General features: G+C 46.7%; 2 protein-coding genes across 5 annotated transcripts in view; one reads left to right on the plus strand and one right to left on the minus strand.

Annotated features, from left to right (window-relative positions):
- The window catches only part of spab (space blanket), a 280,941-nt gene that overhangs the window by 48,020 nt on the left and 204,963 nt on the right, over positions 1–27,958 (minus strand). Inside the window, exon 4 of the mRNA XM_065444047.1 lies at positions 6,718–6,806. Coding sequence (XP_065300119.1) covers positions 6,718–6,806 — 89 coding nt within the window. The remainder of the gene's footprint in view (positions 1–6,717; positions 6,807–27,958) is intronic.
- On the plus strand, positions 20,781–27,350 carry LOC135911691 (uncharacterized). Of its 4 annotated transcripts, none has more exons than XM_065444043.2 (8): positions 20,781–20,840; positions 21,103–21,159; positions 22,091–22,175; positions 22,355–22,411; positions 23,079–23,147; positions 24,679–25,426; positions 26,141–26,221; positions 27,018–27,350. In XM_065444043.2, the coding sequence occupies exons 2-7, from the start codon at positions 21,113–21,115 to the stop codon at positions 26,194–26,196; spliced, it is 1,062 nt and encodes a 353-aa protein (XP_065300115.1). In that variant the 5' UTR covers positions 20,781–20,840; positions 21,103–21,112; the 3' UTR covers positions 26,197–26,221; positions 27,018–27,350. The 4 variants fall into 4 exon arrangements, with proteins under 4 accessions (XP_065300115.1, XP_065300116.1, XP_065300114.1 ...); XM_065444042.2 differs by lacking the exon at positions 20,781–20,840 and adding an exon at positions 20,900–20,971; XM_065444044.2 differs by lacking the exon at positions 22,091–22,175 and having other exon boundaries at positions 20,789–20,840.

Genomic DNA, 27,958 nt, shown 5'->3' on the forward strand with positions numbered 1-27,958 from the left:
CAGTTACACTTAGACAATTACAGACAGAGTCTTATTATTCACCTGCACAAATAAAGAAATGGTATAACATTGCAGACATGAATATTATATGCAAAGCATGCAAACAGGAGATATGCACGCTCGAACATCTGCTCTGGGAGTGTGGGTCGCTCGGCCCTGGCATTTCCCGGAATCGGTTTTTAGGAATGATCAGATCTCCTGATCATATCCCTCAAGTCCTGGCTGTCCAGTACGCCCGTGATAGGGCTAGGAGGCTTGACCTCCCGGTCCCAACATGGAACTAGCCAGGCAGGTGGCAACACCTTGTACAGGACCAGATTAAAGTTTTTCCTCCTCCTCCTCCTCCTCCTGCGGAAAACTGACACGATCATTAAAACTTTTTACTTGGCAAGCTAGGCCGTAATGGGAAGAATGAACCACGAGCACAGCAGTGCCGGGGGCAGGAGGGGCGGGGCATATGTAAGCGCGCAAGCATGTGTACCACCAGCAGACACGAGCGCACACAACTGCGCAGAACGCGTCTGTCATAAGAACTCGCCTGTCATAACACAGCAGTGCATTCTTGTGCATCGCGGCATTGTCCTTGTTAGTGCACTGCTTGATCTACACAGCATGACGAAGAATTCTAAGCGTTAGCACGCGCTGGCGTGCCACGCGTCTCATCTCGGAAACTACGTGCGAAATTTTTGGCAGCTCTACTAGATGGCGCAGCCTGTTCGCGAAGAATCGCAAGCAGGAAGCCAGGCTTCGGCATAACACGTTTCGCAGCAATCGCGCGCACCGGCGCGCCATGCATTTCGGACGCCATGCTCAGGCTTCTCGTCGGCGGCGCTGAGTGTCTTTAGGGATGCGCAAAACATGAGTGCCGGTGCAGTACATGCCTCATACGTGACATTTCGACAGTGGCAATGCATTGTGTCGCCATATTGATATAATGTTAAACACAGTACCGTCGACAGTCATTGTGAGATGGGTCCGTCTTATATTTTTTTTTGTAGTGCATTAGCATTCATATACTATTCTGGCCCTTTCCAGCGGCTATCTATGTTTCTATGTTTGTTCGGTGTACCTACGTACGTTTATCTAGGTCAGTTATTTGTAGGGGATCCTAATCCTGTTAAGATAATTAACAGAATAAAAATGCGTTCGACTGCATAAGGCAGGCATTACGAAATTTTGACTAGGAGCTTATCACTGTCGTTGAAAAGTATGCAATCATTGCACTCTGCCGGTGCTAACATACGGGCCAGGAACATGTAGGTTGACAAAGAAGCTTGAAAACAAGGACCGCGCAGCGAGCGATGCAACAAAATATGTTAGTTGTAGCGTTGAGAGACAAGAAGAGATCGGTGTGGATCAGAGAGCAAACGGATACAGCCGATATTCTAGTTCATCATCATCATCATCATGATTTTTTTATTTTCACCACTCGATACAAGGTGAAAAAGGGAGAGCCGGAAAAAAAGCCGAAAATTCTTCGGCTTGACAAAGCTCCGGTCTCTCAGATAGGCACGGTAGCGGCTGGTGTAGTAATAGGATCACTCATAAAGTGGGGATATAAGAGTATTTTTGCACAGAAATACATACACATTTTCGTGTTATTACATAGAAACTAGTTATAATACAGTTGTGTCAAATAACTCCCAGTATACAATTACAATCTGTTATCTTGCATATTATTATTTAACACAGACTCCGTCGCATATATCATAAGCATGCAAAAGCAATGTATACATATATATATACATATATAATTACACATACATAAATAAATATAACAAATTTCACAGAAGTGTACAACAAACACAAGTTACCATGAGGAAGTGTTCTTTCTTTTTTAGAAATTAGTTTACATACTTGCAAATACATATGTGCGTCCAGGTTAAAAAACAGAAAAATAAAAGAATCTGCATATAGACTGCTGCTTTCGTGACAGACACCTCGGCAACGTAGCCCAGGGCGTCGTCACATCCTCGATTTTTTTTTTCGCGAAGACGCCCTTTACAGCATCTAGTTTACAACCCAAACCCTGCCACGAGGTCCGGGCACAATCACTGCCGCGGAAAACCTGGATTGTAGGAGTAATAGTTACAAGTGTGAAGGTATAAACGCAACGAAAGTACATGGTAAGTTTTGCGGAACTGTTAGAGCAGTTAACAATACACATCTATAAGAACAAATCCAATATTTTAGTTTTGTTTAGAGATAGCACATCAACATTTTGTTGGTTGAAATAGTTAAGTAGGGAAGGTAGTGTATGTTTAAGGCGTTGGCAGCCATAATTAGTACGTGAGAAAGGAATCTGCCATAGTGCCTGGTGGCGATATGAATATGTACTTCTATTTTGTTGTAGAGTTGCCAGGGTTAAGAATGAGTCGAGTTTTCCCAGCATAGCATTTCTATAGCTTAGTAACGTTTTGAATTTATATATGTCGCGGGCTCTGACTATTCTGTTTTGTTGGAAAAAAGAAACGTTCGCTATCGCCCGTATTGCTTTCTTTTGAAGTATTTCCAGCATTTGAATATTTTGCGGTGTAGTGTTACCCCATATAAGTGAACAGTAACTGACGTGTGAATGGAAAAGAGTATGATAAATAAGACGCCTAACTTTAAAAGGTAGTGCACTTCGATTCCGATTTAACACACGAACACCTTTTTGTACCTTTGAGCAAACATGACTAACGTGTTCATTCCAGGACATATGCGCTGTGAATATTACACCTAAGGTTTTTATGGATGACGAAATGTTAACTTTATACGGACCCAACACAATACTATCTGGCAATGTAGTAGAACTTCCCGGAGCATGAAAAATAACGCATTGTTTTGGTTTAATTGAGGATGAGGCCGTTTGCCTTAGACCATGCTCGAAGTCCATAACAAACGGAGCTTGCTACAGGCGTTATTTCTTTTAAATCTTTACCGGTAAAGAAAACAGACCAATCATCTGCATACGCGACAAATTTACACATATCGCTCACTTGTACAATATCATTATTGTAATATAGGAAAAGTATTGGGCCAAGGACGCTACATTGGGGCACACCCGCTGTCAAAGGTTTCATCTGCGACCTGTACTCATTAATTTCAACAAACTGATGTCGGCTTTCTAAATAAGATCGGATAAGTTCAAGTGTTATTCCTCGGAAGCCATATTTTTCCAGCTTTATCAGCAGCAATTTGTGTCTGACCCTATCAAAGGCTTTGCTGAAGTCTTAGTATAACCCTAAAGTCAGAACATTTTTTTCGATGTTCTCTAGAATAAGCTCCTTCAGTATGCTTAAAGCAGTTTCCGTAGAACGCTTTTTCTTAAACCCGTGTTGACAGTCGGTTAGCAGGCTATGTTTTCGCGAAAAATTATCAATACGAAAGTTGACAATTTTTTCGAGTCCCTTTGATAGCACAGGAAGTATACATACTGGCCGATAAGTGCCAATATTACTTTTGTCACCTCCTTTATGAACAACGATTACTCTCGCTACCTGCATATTACGCGGGAAAACTCCGGTTGACAGGGAAATATTAAAAATGTGCATTATTGCAGGTGCAAGTAATTCTATGACGTACTTAATTGGCCTAATTTCTAAATCATCTACGTCTCGACTGTGGCTATTTTTCAAGGATGAAAATGTTCTAATCACCTCAGGGATGCTAGTAGGCTTTAGGAATAAAGATTATCTTAATCAATCTGCATGCATTGTATCTTGAATGTCGTGATCTACGCATCCTACTTTAACAAAAAAATTGTTAAAATGGTTCGCAAGTTCTGTACCATCTACAAAAGTGCCATCAATGTTCAACGTATCTGTTCGTGTATCGACTGACTTCCGATTTAGTGTTTCGTTTATTTCTTTCCATACTTTGTCACTTCTGCGCATGCAATCATAATTAAATATACGGCTGTAGTAATCATTTCTCGCCTTTTATTTTTCTTTGTTCAATTTATTCCGAAACTGTTTATATTCTTTCCACTTTGACAAGTCCTTCGACTTGATGAACGACTGATAAAGCTTATTTTTTTGGTTGATTGGCCTAGTGATTTCTTTCGAAATCCATGGCTTGCGCGACTTTCTTCGACTCCGATAGTTTTCAAGCGGGAATGGTTTGAAGTACAGCGTTTCGAGTTTGCTCATAAACTTATCATATGGCTTATGACATTAAGAGAAAAAATTTATCTGGGTAGGCCATGTATTGAGCAGGCAAAATAGCCGATGGACGTTTAGAGTTACAGAATGGGCGCCCAGGGAAGTGAAGCGCAGTCGAGGAGGGCATAAAACTATGTAACGTGATGACATTTGAAAAGTTGTAGGCACTGCTCGCGCAAGACGGGGTTAATTGGAGATCGCAAGGAGACGCTTTGCCCTGGAGTGAGCAAGAAATACCCTGATGATGTACGCATGTGTGTATATATGTATGCTTTCATCTAACCATCTTTGGGCCTACCTGGGTGACTGGGTAGCCCTTAGTAGAAGGGTCAAGTCTGCTGTACTGAAGTAACAGGGCTCGAAACCAACCATCACAATGTATGTACCAATGTCTACATGCCGCTCGTCAAGGAACTTCTTTCACGCCGACATGGGTTATGCGGAACTGGGTGCCATGCTCGAAGAAACTATTTGACGCCGACTTGTTCGAAACCAACCATCTCAAAGTATGTACCAATGTCTACGTGCCACTCGTCAACGAACTTCTTTCACGCCGACATGGGTTATGCGGTACTGGGTGCCATGCTCGAAGAAACTGTTTGACGCCGACTTGCTCGAAACCAACCATCACAAAGTATGTACCAATGTCTACATGCCACTCGTCAACGAACCTCTTTCACGCCGACATGGGTTATGCGGGACTGGGTGCTATGCTCGGAGAAACTGTTTGACGCCGACTTGCTCGAAACCAACCATCACAAAGTATGTACCAATGTCTACATGCCACTAGTCAACGAACTTCTTTCACGCCGACATGGGTTATGCGGGACTGGGTGCCATGCTCGAAGAAACTGTTTGACGCCGACTTGCTCGAAACCAACCATCACAAAGACTGTTAAACGAGCAATTGCCACTATGTGCCTCGAATCCCCACTGAAAAAATCGTGCTGTCATAAGGCACGAGCAAGCTTTGACGACCAGATTTTTAAGTTGAGGTAGGCTGGCTTTGCTTGCTTGGTTTTAAGCGAAGTTTCAGAGGCGTTATTGAAAAAGCTGAAAAAAGAAAGAAAAAGAAGTGAAGAAGGCCAAACTGTCGAAAAGATAGCTAAAGCGGTGGTGATACCATATTCTCATAGAGTGGCGCATAATCTTAAACACGTCGCCATGAAATACAAATTCCTGTGGTTGTTTCCGCGCCGCGAAAACTTGCCACTTTGTGCCGCCTGATTGGTCCGGATGACTCTAAAAAAGTAGGGTGTTCTATTAAACATACGAACCCTTTCGTTAAGTTCGAAGAAGGGGTAGTATATACCACTGAAGTGTGGAAAAGAGTATATCGGCCAAACTGGCCGATGTAATAATGAACGCCTGCGGGAGCATAAGCTTTCATCGAAAAATGGATATGGTTTGAACTTGCCGCTTCATTGCAAGGCCTGCGGGAATGAGAATGAACAAGTATGTCATGCAAGGCTTCATGATACGACAATCATGTTTAAAAGTAAAGATTCTGTTGCGCGTCAATTGTTGGAGGCCAACGAGATTAAGAAAACAGGGGAGAACTGTGTCAGTACCCCGTCTCTGAGTATGTACACGGGTGAAAGCATGTTTTTAGATACAAAAGGATAGACAGTTGGGCGAGTTGGTAACCACGAGGGAAATTATCGAGGCCTTCCACATAAAAAGATTAGGAGACACTTGCGTCAGTCATGCTTCGTTGTCTCTGTTAGATTGCGAATTCCAGTACCTTCGCAATACGTGTACTAATCTGAAATAATTTTTGTTCTTTGACTTCCATACCCACTGACATGTTTTAACTGGTGCTTTTACATTGTCATGTTCTGATGCTACGGTTTTTGCAATCACCTATAGATATGTTCTTCGTTTCAATAAAAATTTAGTTGAGAGTTAGCGCTCGTCCTGTCTGCTCCTTTCTGTGTCCGTGTTTCACTTCGCGCTAGAAGCCAAAATCATGTTTTTAGATAAGTTTTAGATTTAGATTAAGCGTGATTCCATTCATATATATCTTCAGTGTTCTCGCACGTGCGCATTCACATATTCAGTGTCCCTCTTTTTTTGTTCACCTCTCCTCATGGCTATATAATCAGCCACCTGTGACTTGAATAAACAGTGTAAAGTAGCGCCTTGTCCTTTCGCTATTTCTTCGTGTGTGCCGTAACTATTGGCGCTTCACCTATTGAAATCTGACGTTTAATATGTTTCTGCATGGAGCGTGCTTCCGCATCTGGAGGTAGCGTGCCTAAAGGAAAAGGCCGCTTTCCCGTTTATTTATTTATTTATTTATTTATTTATTTGTTTATTTATGTATTTATTTATTTATTTTTCATTCATTTAATCCTATTACCGGACGTACTCGCTGATGGGCTTGGTGGATTCCTGTGCGCCTCAAGTAGCAACAAAACCAAGAGTGGCACGACCTTTATGTTCACTAATATTACTGGCTCAAGTATATCATATATATCATACATATCATATATCTCAAGTATATCATCATGAGTTCCCATAATTTTGTTTGCTACATTTAACCGCCAACGCGTTTGGCATGCAAGCATACCTTTCTCGGTGCCATGCGGTGCCTTCGTTGCATCTGGCAGCAGAGACCCCTGGACGCGTCACACTCGTCCGAAGACTGGCATTCGTCATCTGCGGGCACATTATTGGCGCGTCACTTCAACGTGACAAGAGACGCGTCGGGACACATCGTAAGCTATGCGACACAAGTTACGGAAAGCACTCTGTCGCATCAATAAATTCATACAGGGGTAAAAAACGCCACGTAATCTCTTCAAATGTCCTAGAGAGAAAGACTTGGTTCGTATATGTCGGTGGAAGAATAAAAGACAGCACATTAGACCATGAAAGCTTGTTGCAGACGGTGGTTTTGGGCTTCGCAAGACGTTATTGTGTTGGAGTAGGGACTGATTGAAACTCACGCGGAAGCTATAAAGACAACAGAGCGTTTTAAGACACTGGCATGTTACAAACCAACGCAAACCTTGAAAGGAGCCAAAATTCAAAATTGAGAATGAACGAGAATAAAAAATTAAGAAAAAAGTGAGAATAAATGTAAAATGAGAAGCGTCTTTGCGACATGGCTGACTAGCGAAATTGTGCAACGGCTTCAAACTTTGTATTCCACAGCAGATATTTCCAAGTGTTTCATAAGTTAGCTTTCTAGCTATGAGTGCACTGCAGTTTTATTTAAACTTAGCCATGGGAGTGGTAGAGCCAGCGGGGCCATGACGGCGGAGCAAACCACGCAGCAAGGTGGGCGAAGAGTCGCTGAATTGGCAGAACCCCCGCGCAATTTGTGGATGGCCACTAACATTTATTGTACAAGTTTTTCGTTACGGTGTATGCTACGAAGCCGATGAGAATGGCGCAGCAGTGGCAGAGCAATATGGCCAGGTCTACATCGGCCACGTTTTCCTCACTAATCTTAATATATTGTTACGGAGATGCTGCGAGTATAGAAAGAATATATTCACAATATATATACAAGCTCAGTCAGAGTTGTTGAAATGGCTGACCACCATCAACACGAAGCAGCCAGCGTCTCAGATCTTCTTACTCTCTCTTCTTTAATCATTCCGTAACAGGACCCCCAGGTGGCGAAGTGCTGTCTCGGTGCACGGTAGGCGAAGAATTGCGAGCGAAGTATGGCTTCCACCGCGAAACGTGCACGACGTCAACAGGCGTCTGACTTGAGGATGCAGTAAAGTGGAGTGGCGAAATCTCGTGATTTACGTTGTTATAGCTTGGCTTAGGACTTCATAAGGCCCTGTGTAGCGAGAGAGAAGCTTCTGGGAGAGGCCAACCCGACGACATGGTTACCAGAGGAGCACCCAAGCACCTGGCGCGAACTTAACATCACGATGGCAGGGGTTGTAACGCTCTTTTTGTATAGGCTGCGAGGCTATTAAATGAGATCGGGCAACTTGACGTGCCATGTGAGCACGATGAATAACTTCACGAGCGTACTCAGTTGCAACACGCGGCACAGAAGAGATGATGGTGTCAAAGGGCAATGTAGAGTCACGGCCATACAAGAGATAAAGGTGGGAATAACCTGCGATGTCATGTCGGGACGAGTTATACGCGAACGTCACGTAAGCTAGCGTGGCGTCCCAGTCGAGGTGATCGTTGGAGACGTACATCGACAGCATCTCTGTGATTGTTCGGTTGAGACGTTCCGTAAGACCATTCGTTTGTGGGTGGTAGGCGGTGGACAGCTCGTGCTCAGTAGCACAAGAGCGGAGGAGGTCGTCGACAACTCGAGATAAGAACGAGCGGCCGCCGTCTGTAAGTAACTGTCGAGGTGCACCGTGATTGAGGAGAAAATCGGCGACGTATGTTGCGCAACCAGTCGGCATCGTCTTTGTTATCGCGTAGTGTGTCCTGCAATCAGTAGCGACGGGGATCCACTTATTCCCTCTAGTCGTCGCCGGAAAAGTGCCAATCAGGTCAAGGCCTACGCGAAATAACGGTTCAGAGGGAACTTCAATTGGATGGAGTCGTCCGATAGGTTCCAGGGGAGACATCGTGAGGCTTATAGCGCGTTAAAAAGACAAGGACGAAGGTGAGACGTGACACACACAGGCGCCATGTGACCATGACACAGACCATGGCGCCATGACACAGACTATGTCACGTCTCACCTTCGTCCTTGTCTTTTTAACGCGCTATAAGCCTCACGATGTCTTACCAACAAGCCCAAATCACTGCTTTACAGCATTCCAGGGGAGGCTTCTTCCGGCGCCGTCACAATTCGCAAGTTGCGAAATCACGACGCACAGAGCGGTAGAGACCCAGCCAGAAGAACCGGCGTCGTACGTGGTCGGAAACACCCAGGTGTCCTGCCGTCGGTGCATCGTGAAGTTATTCGAGAACGACGAGGTAGGACAAGGATTAACTCAGGGCCGTCAGGGTTGATATTACGGCGGTAGAGAATGCCGTCATGTAGCACGAGCATGCGGCACGTGCCGTCGGTGTGGCCAGATTGCATTGCGGCGATGACGGACTGTAAGGATGCGTCGCGTTGTTGTTCAGCGCGCATGTCGGTCAAAGTCATCACGCAGGTCACCGGATTACGCGCAACAGGATCGGGAGGATCCACGGGGTGACGCGAGAGGCAGTCAGCGTCCTTGTGGAGCCGTGCAGTCTTGTAATGGACGCTAAATAAAAATTCCTGCAGTCGCAAAGCCCGACGACCAAGCCGTCCAGTCGGATCTCGAAGGGAACCCAGCCAGCAGAGTGCGTGAGGGTCTGTGACGACCTAAAATGTGCGGCCGTAGAAATATGGCTGGATCTTGGCCACAGCCCAAACTAAAGCCAAGCAATCCCGCTCGGTGATGGAGTAATTTATCTCGGCAAGTGACAGCAGGCGGCTGGCGTAAGCTATTACGTACTCGACACTATTCTGTTGTTGGGCGAGAACAGCGCCGATGCCATGAGCGCTTGCGTCAGTGTGGACTTCGGTCGGTGCAGAGGGATCAATCAAAGTGGGCAAGTATGTGAGGGGTGGTCAGAAACCTGACGAGAGCGGCGAACGCGTGAGCCTGCCCCGGGCCCCATGAGAATGGCGTGTTCTTCTTTAGAAGATCTGTCAAAGGCCGAGGAACGTCGGCGAAGTGTTTGACGAAACGGCGAAAGTAGAAACATAGGCTGACGAAGCAGCGCACGTCTGTGCCGTCTGCACGTCTGCACGACTGCACCGTACGCAGTTTCTCTGTGCCTACGCACAGGGAAACTGCGTACGGCGCAAACTTTTTCCAGATCTAGTTGGACAGCGGATGCGTCAACGGGGTTTCCCTACACGGGAATCTGAAATATTTGACGGCAATCTACAATACAATAATCTGGAGTTTACAATGTATATACAGGCTAAGTCAGAGTAGTTAAGATGGCTGACCACCAACAAGACGCAGCAGCCAGCGTCTCCGATCCTCTTCTTCCTCATTCTTCTTTCATCCTTCCGCAACACTATTTAAATGCTGTTTATATATTATCCCCCTCGTTTAGCTTGTTTTATTATCTCATTCTGTTTGATGTCCGCCTCATCCTTCAGCTTCCTGTCAACAAAGAGCAAGAAAGAGAGCTTGATGCACGAAGCTCAATGAAAACACCAGCTGGCCCTTCGCCGGAAAAGTTCTGTGGGTACTGTGTGCTGTCGACCAGCTTGTTGCGGTCTCTCGCAGCGCACAGCACAGCGACAAATGCTTTTAAAACACTTGTAATGAAGCAAGGAAGATAATGACATCCCGATCATCATCAAGAGCGGAGGGCAAGAGATCGGCGCTCGAACACTACCATCTTGTTCTCCCGACTTACTGTTCAGAGCTACCGCCTGTTTGTTAGACTCGTCCAATAAACCTCCTTACATTTGGGTGGATCGTGCTGGCTATGCACATCGCCGGCACCCTGGAACTCCGATCCCGTGCGTTGCACTCGACCATGCAAGCTGACGCTGCCCAACCGCCCCCCATCTCTCCCGGCCGCCGTTTGCGCCGGCCCGGTTCGCCAGCGGGACCCCCCGGTATTTTCAGCTACGAAAGACCAGGACGTCGAAGACTGGCTGTCGGCCTACGCAGACGTTAGTGGACCCAGCAAGTGGGATGACGCTGCTAAGCTGAGTACCGCGAACTTTTACCTGGCTGGCGTGGCGAAGCTGTGGTATACGAACCACGAATCGGAATTTGACAACTGGCCCGCTTTTAAGGAAGCAATATCTGCCGTTTTCGGTCGCCCTGCCATGCGGAAGTTACGCGCCAAGCAACGGCCGGCTGCGCACACGGGCACAGGAACCAAACGAAACTTTAACCGCCTATATTGAGGACATAATCGATCTCTGCAGGCGCGCCGATGTTTCAATGAGCGAAAGTGCCAAAATACAGCATATTATGAAGGGCGTCGATGACGATGTCTTTCAAATGCTTCTTGCGAAGTCTCCTGGCACAGTGTCTGAAGTGGTAACTCTGTGACACCGTTATGAAGAATTGAGAAGGCAGCGGGCTCTCATCCGACGTTCATCTCACACGTACAGTCAACCACTCGCTGCACTGGGCATCCTGCCTGACCAGTCATACCTTCTCGCACAAATGAAAGAATTTGTGCGTGAGGAGGTGGCCCGTCAGTTGGGTCTCCCGCCGTTTGCTCAGCGTCAGGAGCTCCCACAGCAGCAGCAACTGCAGCGACCAATCCCGTTGGCTTCCGTGCTTCGACACGTCATCCAAGAACAGATTTCCGAGGCCATGCCGGTGCCCATTCAGCAGCAACCTGTCGCCGCGCCTCTTAGTTACGCTGAGGTAGTAAAGCGGCAGCAGCTTCAACAGCCCTCACCGTCCCATGGTGTGTCATATTCTGCAGCCCCGATTCAGCCGTCCGTGACATGGGCTGCTCCCAACACTGCAAATCCCTGGCGAACGCGTGACAACCGGCCGATCTGTTTTGCATGCAGTGGCCCTGGTCATATCGCCCGATTCTGCCGCCGTCGCGCACCAGGATACTCAGACGCCCGTTCGCAGACCTACATGAATTGTGCCCGCTCTCGTTATGAAGGTCCGGGTCCCCAAACAAGCAGGTCTTCACGTGACTATCCGCAACCCACGTCTCGTCGCTCACCTTCACCCCGTCGCCGATCCTTTTCGCCCATGCGTCATCGACCAGCCCCTGAAAATGAGGGAAACTAGCCCCCACAGTTCGTGAGGCAAGAACAGCGCTGTCGAAATGCTTAAGTCCTCGAACTTTGCCGTCGAATATTGTCGAAGTTTTTGTAGAAGGCACCAGTGCATATGCTCTTGTCGATACCGGTGCTGCCGTTTCTGTTATAGACGCGACACTTTGCCGCAAGCTTCGGAAGGTGACCACGCCTCTTGAGATGATGCCCTTACGTACAGCGAATGGAGACCCTGTTCGGCCTATAGCTGCCTGCACTGCTCGACTTATTATCACTAAAGAGCACTACATTGTTGAGTTTATCGTCCTTTCATCCTGCTCGCATGACATCATACTTGGCTGGGACTTTTTATCGTATAATCACGCTGTTATTGATTGTGCCAGATGTGAACTTGAGCTCTTCCCGTTGTGTGACCAGTCCTACAACCCGCTCATCAAGCCGCACACAAACTAGTCATAACAGAAGATACAGAAATTCCGCCGACAGCAGCTGTTTTGCTCCCCGTGTTCTGCAACAGCGTATGTGATGAAGCTGCATTCTTTGAACCATCACGCCTCCTTCCTCGCCATCAAGCCACTACCTCTGCCTTATTCGACCCTCTCTATTTCAAATGGAACAAGCGCTCTCTGCCTCACAAATCCTCTTCCGTATACCATCAAATTGCTTAAAGGTGAATCCCTTGGATGCGTGCAACCCATTAATATCGGCCAATTTTTTTCCGCGCAGCAAGATTCAGCTCCACACGACCTCGACGTCGTCAGTGCTCTTAATCCTTCTGATGTACCAGATGCTCACCTATTCGATTTGTCGATCGCAGACGGACTGTCACCATTTGAACGCGCTGCTCTTCTCCAGCGGCTCTACCAGTTCCGCGACTCTTTCGATGTTGCCCAACGTGCCCTTGGCCGCACTTCTAGCATTGTTCACTACATCGACACCGGCTCCAACTGGCCAGTGCGACAACGCCCTTACCGTGTCTCCACCGCGGAACGTCAAGCTATTACCGACCAGGTTGGCGATATGCTTAAACGCGACGTTATTCGCCCTTCACAAAGTCCGTGGGCATCACCTGTGGTACTCGTTAAAAAAAGGATGGATCAATTTGCTTCTGCGTGGATTACCGGCGCCTGAACAAGGTCACTCGAAAAGACGTGTACCCGTTACCCAGAATCGACGATGCCCTTGATTGCCTACAAGGTGCCGAGTTTTTTTCATCGTTAGATTTGCGTTCCGGGTATCGGCAGGTGTCTTTAGCAGAGGCCGACCGTTCAAAAACAGCCTTAGTCATGCCTGACCATCTATATGAATTCAATGTCATGCCCTTCGGCCTCTGCAATGCGCCTGCCACCTTTGAGCGCATGATGGACTCGGTTCTGCGGGGTTTGAAGTGGCACATGTGTCTCTGCTACCTCGATGACATTGTTGTCTGGGCGCCAGATTTCTCAACCCATCTGGAATGCCTCAACCATGTCCTGACCTGTCTGAAGACCGCTCAGCTGCAACTAAATCTCAAGAAGGGCCGCTTTGCTGCGCGAAAACTTACAATTCTTGGTCACATCATGTCAAAGGACGGCGTGCTTCCGGACCCGGCTAAACTACGTGCCGTGAGCGACTTCCCCAAACCGACGACTCTAAAGCAGTTACGACGCTTCATAGGGTTATGCTCCCACTTTCGCCAGTTTGTGCGCAACTTCGCCTCTATAATTGCGCCTTTGACACAACTTTTAAGCAGCGCCTCCAATCTTTCGTCATGGTCTTCTGAGTGTGACCAAGCCTTCTCCACCCTTCGCCGTCTCCTGACGTCACCACCTATACTGCGCCACTACGATCCTACGGCCGCAACTGAGGTGCACACAGACGCCAGTGGTGTCGGCCTTGGTGCTGTTCTCGCACAACGAAAGCCTGGTTTCGCAGAGTATGTCGTCGCATACGCCAGCAGAACTCTCACCAAGGCTGTGTCAAACTATAGCGTCACCGAGAAAGAATGCTTGGCAATAGTCTGGGTGCTTGCCATGTTCCGCCCTTACTTATATGGCCGCACGTTTGATGTAGTTACAGGCCATCATGCATTATGTTGGTTGTCTTCGTTGAAGGATCCGTCAGGCTGCCTTGCCCGCTGGGCTCTTCGACTTCAAGAGTTTGACATCCGCGTTATATATCGTTCAGGACACAAGCATGCCGATGCTGATGAACTGTCGCGGTCACCACTATCCACCGAAACTGCGTCCATATCCACTATAGACCACCCATTGTCAGCTCTCGACGTCGCCACCGTCTCCTCTGCACAGCGCCACGATCCCTGGATCGCTTCGCTTCTTGACATTTTATCCGGGGCACCCACCCTTCCGACCACTCGAACACTGCCACGCCAAGCTTCGCACTTCAGCATCTGTGATGGCCTCTTGTACCGGCGCAACTAATAATAATAATAATAATATTTGGGGTTTGACGTGCCAAAACCACTTTCTGATTATGAGGCACGCCGTAGTGGAGGACTCCGGAAACTTTGACCACCTGGGGTTCTTTAACGTGCACCTAAATCTAAGGACACGGGTGTTTTCGCATTTCGCCCCCATCGAAATGCGGCCGCCGTGGCCGGGATTCGATCCCGCGACCTCGTGCTCAGCAGCCCAGCACCATAGCCACTGAGCAACCACGGCGGGTGCGGCGCAACTACTCGCCAGATGGTAGGTAGTGGCTCCTAGTTATCCCCAAAACTCTGCGCTGTACAACCTGCGCGTCCTTTCACTCCGACCCACAGTGTGCTCGCGGCGGTGTCTTCAAGACCTATGAACGCTTACGCAAAAGATACTACTGGCGCGGAATGTTTCGCTTTGTCCGCAAGTTCATTCGTGGCTGCTACGAGTGTCAGCGATGAAAAAAACCACCGCATCCTGCCGCAGGTTCATTACAGCCCCTTTCGTGCCCAGACCGCCCATTCGACCGCGTTGGAATTGACGTTTATGGACCTTTACCTTTGACCACGACGGGAAACCGATGGGCTATTATTGCTGTCGACCACCTAACACGATACGGCGAAACCGCTGCTCTTCCCACGGCGATAGCGCAGTACGTCGCCTCTCAGTAGTTGATTTCGGCGCGTGAAAGAGTGCGACTGGCGTAAGCGATCACTCGCTCGACGCCTTCCTGGTGTTGAACGAGTACAGCGCCAAGACCGATATTGCTTGCGTAGGTATGTACCTCGTTGTCAGCGTTCTCGTCAAAGTGAGCGGACGGGTGATTCCTTCAGGCGCTGTCGTAACTCGGTGAAAGCTGCGTTCGGCTCATCCGCCCAAACGAAGGGTTTATCTTCTCGCGTGAGGCCTATGAGTGGTTCGGCGATCTGCGAGAAGCTAGCGATGAAGCGACGATAGTACGCACACAGACCGAGAAAGCGGCGTACTGCTTTCTTGTCACGAGGAGTCGGAAAAGGAGCAACAGCAGATGTTTTGTCTGAGTGAGGCTGGACGCCGTCGGCTTTCACATGTCCGAGAACCTTCAACTCTTCGTAACCGAAGTGACACTAATTTGGCTTTAGTGTGATATTAGCGGAGCGGAGCGCCTCAAGTAGCGCCTCTAAACGCTTCAGATGTTCTGCGAAGGTCGCCGCAAACACGACGACGTCATCTAAGTATACTAAACAACTGTTCCACATCAAACCCGTCAGAACAGTGTCCATCATTCTCTGGAATGTGGCCGGTGCAGAACACAGGCCTAATAGAAGTACTTTAAATTCATACAGTCCAGCCGGGGTAACAAAGGCAGTTTTTTCGCGACCTCGTTCGTCTACTTCGATTTGCCAATATCCGCTCTTCAAATCTATGGATGAAAAATACCTGGTTCACCACCGTCGATCTAATGAATCATCGATCCGCGGAAGTGCATAAACGTCTTCAACGTTATTCAACTTTCTATGGTCAACACAGAACCGAAGCGTTCCGTCTTTCTTTTTGACAAGGACCACCGGCGACGACCAAGGGGTTTGGGATGGTTGTATGACGTCATCGCCAAGCATTTCTTTCACTTGTGCATTAATCACGTTGCGCTCTTTCGCCGATACGCGATAAGGCAGTTGTCGTATGGGACGAGAATCATCATACGTGATTATTTGGTGTCTCGAGATGGACGTATGGCGTACCTTAGAAGAAGATGCGAAGCACTCCTTGAACCGAAGTAGGAACTCGCGCAGCGCATTCTGCTTTTCCTCCGAAAGGTCTGAATCGATGCACTATATTGCTGAGTGTCTGAGCTGGGTTGTCCTTTGTGATAGACGCAAAGCATTCAGCAACGTCTCCTATGGGCTCAGCAAAAGCGATAGTAGTACGACGAAACAGGTGCCGATGTTCCTGGCTGAAGTTCGTCACGAGGAGCGCAGAATGTCCACCTGGAAGCATAATGAGACTGCGTGCTGCACATACACCATGACTTAGCATAAGGGAGGAATTGCCCTCTGCAACAGCTTCGCCGTCGCGCAGATTGTCGCATACGTCCGCTACCAGGACACTTGCGCGCGGTGGTAAAGTTACACTGTCGACGTAAACCCGAAGCGCGTTACGTCGGCAGTTGTCGCGGATGTTCGCTGCTCTCTCTGTCGAAAATGTCACTGTGCGCTCCTGGAGGTCTATGATGGCACCATATACTCGCATAAAGTCGACGCCCAAGATCAGGTCCCGAGAACAATCGCGGAGTATAAGGCAGCTGGCTGGAAACATACACCCACGAGTTTGTACTCTGAGCGTGCACATGCCCAACGGTGTTACGATATGCCCGCCAGCAGTACGAACTTGCGTTCCAGGCCAAGGCGTGATAACTTTTCTAAGTTCCGTCGCTAGGTTTCCGCACAAGACTGAGTAGTGGGCACCCGTGTCCAATAACGCACTAACGTGGCGGCCATCGAGCACAACAGGTATGTCGCTGTCGCTTAGTCTGGCTGCTGTCGTCGTTGAATCGTTCTGAATAGACCGTGCTCGCGTCGATGGGAGGTCTTCGGAAGGGCGATTATCAGCGGCCTCGCCTCCGAAGGTCGCTGTTCTTAGTTTCCCCTGCGAGGGCTTGGCGATCGTCCCTGCGCAGCCATGCTTCTAGGAGCTGGGGAAGATCGCCTGGGGGACGGCGATCGCTAATGCCGCCGCGGGAACAGTGGCATATCCTGCTGGTTCAGGTAGTCTTCAATCGCCTTAGCCTTTTCGCCATATCTGGGCCTTGGTGAATCCGCGGCAACACCTTGCAGTCCGAGGCGGCGGTATGGGCAGTCGCGGTATACGTGACCGGCTTCTCCACAGTGATAACACAGAGGCCGTCTGTCCACGGTACGCCAGACATCAGATTTCCTTTCGAGCGGGCGCCGATCCTCCATACGTTGGATCGATTGCGTTGATGGGAGCGGCGGGACGTATGACGCGGCGTAGGACGTGGCGGGGATGAAATCGGTCGGAGCACGGGCAGGGACTCACTCCAATACTTCCGCATACGACGGCCGCTGCAACTGTGTTGTCACAGGTGGCGCATTGCTGCTTGAAACGGGACCTTGGATCGCTTGCTGCACTTCACTTCTCACGAGGGCAGATATGGAACCCAGCGTGGGCTGAGGTGGGCAGCTGAGCCGTTGAAGCTCATCACGCACCACCGAGCGGATAACGTCTCGGAGAACGTCCAGGTTCGCAAAGGCAACCGCGTCCGTCAATAAAGCAGCATTCGCGTGCATGTCATACGTAGCGGAGCGCTGGTCCGAAGGTGAAGTAGCGTTCATTTGCCTTTCATAGAAAGCTGAGGGCTGCTGCAGCATCTTTTCCATCGTGGTGGCTTCGGTTAAGAATTCTGCCATGGTCTTCGGCGGGCTTCGAACCAGGCCAGCAAATAGCTATTCTTTAACTCCCCGCATTAGATGGCGCAGTTTCTTTTCCTCTGACATGGTACAGTCCATCCGACGGAAGAGGCGCGTCATATCCTCTACGTACGACGTCACACTTTCATTCGGCAGATGAATGCGGGATTGGAGCGCTCGTTCGGCTCGGTCGCGCCGTTCAGCATTGGTGTATGTCTCCAGCAAGGCACGGCGGAACTAGAAGCATGATTTGAGGAGCCCTTCTCGGTTCTCGTACCAAGTGCTTGCACCGTCCTCCAAGCTGAAGTAGACATTTCTCAACTTCGCCGCGTCGCTCCATTCGTTTATCTCGGCAACGCGCTCAAACTGGGCTAGCCAGTCTTCTACATCCTCGAAGTAATCCCCGTGGAAGACTTTCGGCACTCGGAGATTCTGCAGCAGGTACTGAGTTGCCGTTGTCGCCGTACCTTGCATAATGGTCGATAGAGACGTCGATGTTCCTTCCATACTGGTCTGTGGGGGCGTCGATGTTGTTGCGGAGCGATGGTCAAGCTCCGGAGGCAATCCTCGGATTCTCCTGCTGGCCCGGTGAACAGGGGAGTCCACTAGTATAGGGCTGGTACTCCTGCTACCTGGAGGGGTTTGTGGCATCGGATGAACCGTACCCAGCACCTCCACCAGTTTTGTCACGAAAAGGCCAATGAAGATGCACCCGGCGTCGGTGAGACAGACAGTTGTACAAGATGGCGTACACGAAACGCAAGCCGGCGTCCTCAGCCTCTACTACTTCTTCAGCGCCCACCTCTTGCCGAGCGCGCGTTCCAGTCACTTCTTTTTTTGCGCTGGGGCGTGACACCTAGCGGCAATATATGATGATTAATGTGGTGTTTTGTGGCACAAGGGCCAAATGTGGCCAAAGAGCGCCAGGCCGGTAGTAATGCGTTCGCAATGGAGGTATCAATAACGAAGTGCAGATGTTACGGTGGCTGTAAAGGGGCCTAAAAACAGTCGGTCTAAAATGCACAAAACCTTTACAAGATAAAATTATGCCGATGGTTAATGGGCTGTACAATGGACAGGAAATACACATTGCGAAGTAATGATGATTTAGTGACATATCTCACAGATATACTTTTTCCAATAAGCACTACTGCCTTACAGAGTCCTTGGGATGCAAGGGCCTGTAGGCATGGGCTATGCTAGAATACCATCACAGCGGCATCCTCTAGAAAGAGGATGTGCTATGAATATCTGGGGCTAAAAACTTGCAAGTTGAGATCGTTCAAGAAACTTAGAACTGGTTTGGTGTCAAAGAACGGTTATTCACCAAGAAACATTGCTGGATGGAGAGGGGTGTGCTGGCGATATACAAGGGGGAAATGTCCCTTTCTCTCAGCTTCGGCTTCCCGACACACCACGAGGACGTGGAGAACGGTCCGCCTCTCACCACATCTACCACACGTTGGAGGCTCATTTTCAGTCAGTAAAAAAATTGTGGGTGTCATAGGTGTGTCCTATCCTGAGTCGACAGAACAGGGCATCAGTTCGTCGTGTTTTCGTTTTCGGGGGCCAGAAACCTAACTTTGGGTTAATCAAGTGAAGCTAATTCGTAGCTTCCATGTCCCACAAGCGTTGCCAGTGGCTTCGCAGATTCTTCCGTAAGAGAGGCTTCAGATCTGTGACAGGGACAGCAGCCGGAGGAATAATAGCTTGCGAGGTGATTGATGTAGCCATTTTGTCAGCTAGTACATTCCCCTAGATGCCTCTATGGCCAGGTACCCAGCATATAATGACATGCTGGTTAAACATATACGTTCTACAGAGAATGGAATAGAGCTCAGTAAGTACAGGGTTTTTGTGTTTACAGAGTGACTTCAAGGCTTTTACGACGCTTAAGGAGTCTGTAAATATAATTCATTTTTGAAGATTTGATTTTTTGATATGTTTCACAGCTGACAACAGTGCATGGGCCTCAGCCGTAAATATACCTGTTTCAGGGTGCAGCATACCGGATTCCGAGAAGGATGGACCAATGGCTGCGTAGGACACCCCTGCATGCGACCTAGAAGCGTCTGTGTAGAACTCTGTGCACGAGTACTTGTACTCGAGCTCCAAGAAATGCATTTTCATATCTGTCTCTGGCGCATGTTTAGTGACTTCTACAAAGGATGTGTCACACTCTATCAGCTGCCACTGCCATGGCGGTAATATTTTCACTGGAGCCATAAGACAATGTTCAAGCACCGGAACACCCATTTCCTCACTAAGGTTTCTTGCACGCGAAGAGAACGGCCTTCTCGCTGCAGGTCGGTTATTGAAGAGTATGGCAGCGGTCATATCGTTTATGCATGAATAAGAGGGATGTTCGCGGTTTGAATTTATTTTAAGAAAATATGTAAAACTGCTATATGATCTCTGCAGATGGAGTGACCATACATTTTCTTCTGCATAAAGGCTATGTACGGGGCTTGTCCTGAAGGCTCCGGTCGCGAGGCGGATTCCTAAATGATGGACAGGATCCAACATCTTTAAAGCACTTGGTGTAGCGGACTGATATAGACCGTTTCATCGGGCGAGGAGGAAAGTCTGGCAACATGCGCCTTTCCTCCTTTCTGGCTTGGGCGAAACGGCGTGGTGCGGCACGGAATGCATGTGCTGCTGCTTGGATGTGAACATTTTACGGTTTTAGCGCATCCTGCGGAATATTCATGCGATGTCAGCTAACACCAGGTCATCGGGGAACCACTGCGTTATCTTCGGCTGTACGAATAATTATAGAAAGAGGAAGCTGTTGGCGGAACAAACGTGCGACGTGCATCAACAGCCACGGCGTGTTTGTGGTTGCGAACTCGTCAAGTTTCACCGTTTTCCTGCTGACCCAGAGCACCGGCGTTTGTGGATTGCGAGCGTCAACAGGAAGGACTTCCTACCGTCCGACAGTTCGCGGGTATGCTCGGTACATTTCGTTTCAGGCGAACGTACCGACACGAACCCGATACCGATGAGGAGCCTCGGGTATGAGCGGAAGGTATGTATGTACTACGTAACCTTCTGCTAGTCAAGCGAGAACGCTCCTTATCGAAGAAACAGTCGCAAGTGACGCTCATATCTTGCGCAGGTCAAAGTCGGGCGACGACGAATAGTGAGAGGCAACTACGTGCCTACGAAGAGACGAAGGGTATGTGTCAAAATTATTTTACCGGTCTGTTAATCAGGAAGTGCTGCGCTTTGTTTTGAGCGCGATATCTTTTCAGGCGTGTGCAGCGCTCTCATGTAAAACAACTTTTTTGTCGCCGATGCTGCTATTGCGTGAGCTCTTTTGTTTAGTACTCTTCGATGACTAGACGTAAAAGAGCGTTAGAGCCGTCATTCTCTTTTTGGCAGCGCGTTTTGGTACCGTGTGATCTTGATGTTTGCGTTCGCCGATTTTTTTATCCTAGCTTCCTGGAGATGAAGTGGAGTCGGCACAGCCAGAGCCATGCGCACCCATTGATTATGTAAGTAATCTCATGTGCAACAGTGCAAGCATGCGCACAAGTAATAGCACCTACCATTGTGTACATTACATTAATTGGAACATTAAAGCACATTAAAGAGCCCCAGGTGTTCAAAATTAATCTGGAGTCCCCTACTACGGCGTGCCCCATAATCCTATTTTTGTGTTGGTATGTAAAACTCCAGAAATCAAATTTTTTGTAAATTTATGCAGCTGGCACACGCCCAGGCTGCAAGGAACAGCTTGTTTAGCAGTTGTAAAACATTTACTCTAGAAAAGCATTTATTTCACTCATGCTTTGACTTAAGGCCCAAAAGAAACAGTGATAAAGTAAATTTATTTTGTGGTCACGCATTAGTAAACAAAAACCAAATGCACCTGTTTTTACACGTTATTGTGCAGCCTTAACTTTGTGGAATTGTACCCATTACATCACTCATGCAAGTTGCCATGCCATTTGCCACCACAACAGGTGCCACAGCAGGTGACTTAGAATAGGTACACCGTCACAGTGCAAAGCGTTATTTCATCACATTAAAAAAAAATGTGTGCGTTCCAACTCGTGTTTTTCATACAAACTTTCCCATTCTCAAAATTGATCCTATTGCACTCAACACAATTTGACAAAGTCTATGAACAGCAGCGGGTAATTAATCCACAACAGACATGAATAAAATTAGCTTTTTGAATTATCAGATATTTACAGTCTTTTTAAGCGATAGAAAGTCGCTTAGCCTGGGCAATCCATTTAGCGTCCTTTTCATTGATTTTCTAAGGTCATGCCTGCTGCAAATTTATCGTATTGGTGTCTTTAACTCAGAACACAGTAGGCTGTGGTTCAGAAATGCATAACATCAGTTTTTCCCTACCTTGTAAATGTAATAAGGTAACATAAAAAATATCTGTGAATAATATTTTTTACTTTTGCCTAGGTTCTTTCAACCTCAACAATGTACCATTTTTGACATCTCTGCTGCGTCTGCAGGTGCATTGAAGGATATTCTTACTACCCAGCATGTCAGTAATTTTCCATTGTTTTGTGATACTGGTTTTGTATTGCGGTTTCACATCATGCTGCACCACAGCATGGATGCGGATGTGTAGGATGAAGTTGGTGCTGCAAAGCCCCATTTCGACATAAAATGAGCAGTCAAAAGCAGACTCTTCATTGCTAATGCATCTCTTTTTATCTGCAGCCACAATTGGATGGTGTGTCGGATGAAAGTGTGGAACCTTCACTAGATGACAATCAGGCAAGTCAACATGATACAGCTTGAGTATAAAACTTGGAGACAAAATGTTTCATACAAAGAAAGTGGATAAAAAGAAACACTGAGACAAAAAAGTGCACCTTCATGGGTGCTTGCCACATTTTAAACCTATTCTAAACGTCACGTCAATGCCTAGCCCCTCCCTTGCAGAGAGCTGCATCTACTTTCTGAATCTGGTGCAGGAGTTGCACCGCAGCCGAACTTGCAGCAGTTTTGCTGGGAAAATGACACGTGGTCCACTGAAGTCTATGTACCAAGGTTATTTTCACAGTGGTAGCAATGTTCCCTAGGTTATTTTCGCAACGGTAGTAACAGTTATTGGTTATAAATGTCCTGGGTCAAAATGTGAGGCCATGGTAGTTTTGTTGAAGAGCCCACTTGTATTTTTGCAAAAAAAAAGACAGTAGTATAGAAATATTTGTTTTGTTTTTCACCTTTCGCAAGAAGGCTTCAGCCGCGTTCATATTTGTCTTGATTAGTTGTTTCAGACAGCAGCAATGCAGTGTAGCATATCACTTAATTGCATACACTTGAAACTGCTGTCGACAACACACTTCTATTTCCAAAAGCAGCCAGATATACTATGTGAAGAGGTAGCAGTTGATTCTGCCTTGAACAGCATTGTCATAACAGTATTATCTACTTGTAGGTGCCTAGAACTTTGGCTGGTGATGGTGCCATGTTATCAAAAACAGATCCAGATGCATCACGTGAAGAGGTAATTATGAATTATATTATTAGCCTGGCTAGAGAAGAAGGGTTCGGGATTGCCAGTCAGCCTCTAGAGTTTGTGAAGGAGTGTTTACCTAGGTCAATCAATTACAGAAGACCCTAATCACGAGAAGGAAACTTACAGAAGAAATTAAAAATAGGTTGGAGTGCATACGGCAAACGTCAGATCCTGAGTGAAAGCTTAACATTATCGATGAAAAGAAAGGTGTGCAATCAGTGCATTTTACCAGTGCTAACATATGGGGCAGAAACTTGGAGACTGACACAGATGCTTGAGAACAAGTTAAGAACCGTGCAAAGAGTGATATAACAAAGAATGTTAGGCATATTGTTAAGAGACAGAAAGAGCGGTGTGGATCAGAGAACAAACGGGGATAGCAGATATTCTAATTCACAGTAAGAGAAAGAAATGGAGCGGCGCAGGTCATGTAATGTGTAGGTTAGATTGACCATTATGGTTACAGAATGGATGCCGAGAGAAGGGAAGCGCAGTCGAGGACGGCAGATCTCTAGGTGGGGCGATGAAATTAGAAAATTTGCCGGCACTACTAGGAATCGATTGGCGCAGGGCAATGTTAAACGGAAATCACAGGGACATAAAATAGGCTGCTGCTGTGATAACATTCAGTTGTGGAGAAAGCAAATTTGAGTCTCAAGCTCAAGTATTGTCTCTATAAATTTTCCCAATGAATGCAGCCTTACGTATGCTTTGCAACTAGTTGCTTCAAACATTAAAGGGCCCCTCACAAGGCGCCCCTGCAAATTTTGGTTATACACACTAAGTTGTAGGGCACTGTCTCCCTAGGGAGCATCTTACCGAAATAATTTTTCAAATTGGTTCATTATTGCAGTAAGACAAGAACTTTAGATAGCCCGTTACATTGGTGCCATGAGGCAAGTTTCACTGCCCGCGTAGACTCTTTTTGTGCCTCGATTATCGTCTGCAAATGACATTCCTTTACTGCCTTCTCTGATACCAGAGCCAAGGGACTGCGAAAGGTTTATCACTAGCCCTGCTTCCTTCTTTTTTCCTGTCGGGCACACTCCTGGTGTCGCGTTCTGCATTTAACAACTTAGTGAAGTCACGTGGCATAATCTGCAACGTTGCATGCAATGCATCTTACGTAGAGGCACCAGTGTGTTTCCTTGACTGCTGCGTGTATGCGGGGCAACCTCAAGAGGAAGGGCGTGCAGGTGTCTTTTTGAAGTTTCAGCTGTTTTCATGCCATGCAGCTGTATAATACTTTGCAGGCATGATTTCCACCACAGAATCTACATGCTGGACTTGTTAGTTTGCAATGCCTAAACCTGGTGAGGGGCCGTACTGTGAAGATTATTTAAAGAAACGGGTAGTGCATTTCTTGCTAAGTACTTGCCTCTATTATTCATTGTGAGTTCAAATTATTTTGCTTAGTCAGTTGGTCTTTTATAAAGCAAACTTCCGTCTTCCCTATATAGTGGTATATTTTTTTCTTGCATTCAGACTGTGTGTTAATCAGAACTGTAACTATTTCCAGGTGTGTAAAGTGGACGCAGCTACACAGTGGGAAGATATGACAACTGCCCATCACACATATTCTGCACCTTTAAAGTTGGTAAATATCAGAACACCACTTTTGGAAAAGATGACTGCAGCTGACCTACGATTCTACACAGGGGTATCACCAGACATATTTAAGAAGCTTGCACTGTGCATTCAGAGGACACCTTTGCGGCCTTCACAACTTCACACAGAAGACCAGCTGCTTCTAGCACTGATGCGCTTGAGGCTTGGCCTTCTTTACAGGGACCTAGCATCGAGATTTTGTATTGCACCATCCTCTGTGTGCAATATATTCAAGAATGTCCTCAAATCACTTAAAGAGATCATGAAATATGTCGTAATCTGGCTCCCGAGATCTCGTATTCAGAGCACTATGCCAAGTGCATTCATAGAAAATGGTTTTCAAACCACTACGTGCATATTCGATTGCACAGAGGTTGCACTTGAAAGGCCAACCAAACAAAAGCCACGAGCCCAAACCTACAGTTCATACAAAGCTCATAATACTGTAAAGTTTCTTGTGGTAATTGCTCCAAATGGCCTTATTATGTACATTTCTCGTGCATTTGGTGGTCGTGCTTCGGACAAATTTATTGTCAGACAGAGTGGCGTCCAGGAATACCTTGTTCCTGGGGATGTGATAATGGCCGACAGGGGCTTCACTCTGGACCCCTACTTGGAAGCACAGGGAATCAAATTGAACATGCCAGCATTCACCAAAGGTGAGAAAAGCTGCCGCCATTCAATAACCTATTCTATTAAAGTAGGAAACGCATGCTGTCTTTGTGCTACACCGTGCATGATTATCAAACATGCGTGGTTTGCTATTGTACTTGTGGTTGCCTAATTCCAATGACAGCACTCGGTGATTATTCGGATGCTACATTGGGCTCTGTGCATACATAATGGGGAGAGAATGTGCATTTATTGTTTGCCGGCGTGTTACATGAAATAAATCGCTGACTTCCATATCACCATTGGAAATTGTCAAGCGCAAAAGTGAGATGCTCTGTAAGCTGCATGAGCAAGCTGCATGAGCAAGTGGCAAAGTGCCACATTGCAAGGCTTACAGATCCTAAATGCTGGTCGATTTGGTACTGTATACTGATGTAGAATGGTGTGATAAACAAGGAAGGAGAAAGAAACACATGAGCTCAGGTTAACAACTCATTTTTATTGTATCTTGCATAGCACGAACTTGTGTAAAAACTTACATATTCGAGTTTCTGAAAATAAATCAGAGTTGTTAATCTGCACTAATGTCATTTCTTTCTCATCCCTTGTGTATCACACTATTCTACGTCGTCATTGCATGGCTTGGTGCTATCTGTGCTATCACAGTCATCCTGGTTTGTACTAGTTGTACACACCTGGAACAGCTAAGAACTACTCGTTTAGATGCAACAGCCTTCACTGTTCTCTCATGTGAATTTCAGATATATGCATTTGCAAAGGGAAACATTCTTGCATCAACAATTGTGAGCAAGGTTGAACAACCCATGAATGATGCAACAATGGTAATAGCAAACTCCCATTTTTTTCTGCACGGAAAAAAAATCAAATGTGGTTGTGCAGTCGGAAGATGCAGACAAGGTTGTTTTACACTGAAAAAATTGGAAACTTGGGCTGAGATAATTAGAAATTCTATTCTAATGGCATTTCTTGTCGCTCTTTGCGGTGACAATGGATAATAATAGACATACAATATGGTGGAAGAAATTGCTGCATTATACATTCCCTGAAATTAAGCCGCAAGAGTGTTCTGCCACTTAAACATTGTAAATCTTTACATTTGAGGTGCAGCTCCATGCTGGGCTTGATGCACTAGCTTCGCTAATTGAATACACAAATAGGTATGTAGCTTGACTTTGTTCCAGAAATTACTCCTTGGTAAATTTGTGTCAACATCTTTTATTGCAAGCCAGGTGGCAGAGACCTATTATTCGAGTTATATTACCTATTTTAAGGCATTCTTGTAGGGGTTGTCCTCCTTATGCCGTTTCTCTTGGGCCATGCTTGCACACATTTTGTTCTAGTTATAAGGCAGAAGAGACTACTCAGTCGATGCTGTGCAGTTTCCCTGTGCGCAACAGCGCAAATGCATTGGTCTATCAGTGAAGCTCGGTTTCTGCCGATGCCGAGTAGCAAGAGAAACATTCTTGAAAATTGCCTTATGTAGAGCCCAGGATGTCTGGACACTAATGTGCTACAATTTAGTTGTATTCGTGTATTCACATTATTTTCCTTCCTGTGTTGAGAAATGAGGGAATTAGTGCAGCGCTAACATGTATACTGAATTATCATGCATTTCAGGGAAGGGCCAACTTTCTGAACAGGAAGTCACCTCAACTCGGCGCATTGCATCAGTACGAATACATGTGGAGCGAGCCATAAACAGAATCAAGACGTACAGAATATTGAAGTCTGCATTGAGCATCAAGTGCAAAGACACAATTGATAGCATGATCTTTGTGTGTGCAGGCCTCTGTAATTTAAAGGCACCACTAATTGCACAGACCAATGGTCGCACTAGCCAGGAACTGTAAGCAGTTGTATGAATAAATAGTGCAGCCCAGGAAATTGTTTTTACTGAGCGTTCAACCACAGAAGTGAACACATTGCAGAAGTTCATAATGGGGCACACATACAAGAGTAGCATAAAAGCACAGACAACACTGTACCACATAGAACACACAAAAAAAAACTAATGTAAAAACTACTGCACTGATGCCTCTGGTAAATATGTGGCTCTCCTGTACCAGCACAAACACAAATTTATTGAGACATCTGCACAGAAAATGTCATAAAAAAGCTGGTAAATGTACTTGAGTATCACAGCAGCAAAAAAATGTGTTAGAAATACATAATATGAAAATGTATTCAGTGTTGTACAGAACGTGAGGCATCTTTGTATGTACATATATTGACTGCTTCAGCTCACAAACTAGAACAAAGCGTATTCACATCTTACAGATAGCAAGGAAATTATGATGAAATTATAAACACTGAATAAAAAACTGACTAGTATAGTAGGGCTTGGTACTATGCACATGTTCAAGTATTCAAAGCAAGAACAAATAAACAAAAATACAGCATTTAACACCACCAAAGTGCTCCCCAACAGACCCACACAAGACAGAAAAATGAGCAGTGCAAATTTTCTGCAAAACATCTAGATTAGACAGATACATTCGACTGGCTCCCCAAATGCCTACTTCAGTATGAATTAGAATGCAACAGAACGGCAGGTCAAA

Source organism: Dermacentor albipictus, chromosome 4 (assembly GCF_038994185.2).
Source record: "Dermacentor albipictus isolate Rhodes 1998 colony chromosome 4, USDA_Dalb.pri_finalv2, whole genome shotgun sequence".
NCBI lineage: Eukaryota > Metazoa > Arthropoda > Arachnida > Ixodida > Ixodidae > Dermacentor > Dermacentor albipictus.

Excerpts from the sequence above, each read along its gene's own strand:
- LOC135911691 (XM_065444043.2), top strand. The coding sequence starts at position 21,113 with ATGAAGTGGAGTCGGCACAGCCAGAGCCATGCGCACCCATTGATTAT. Across the intron at positions 22,412-23,078 it reads CTTCACTAGATGACAATCAG|GTGCCTAGAACTTTGGCTGG; the intron begins GCAAGTCAACAT and ends ATCTACTTGTAG. Across the intron at positions 25,427-26,140 it reads CATGCCAGCATTCACCAAAG|ATATATGCATTTGCAAAGGG; the intron begins GTGAGAAAAGCT and ends TGTGAATTTCAG.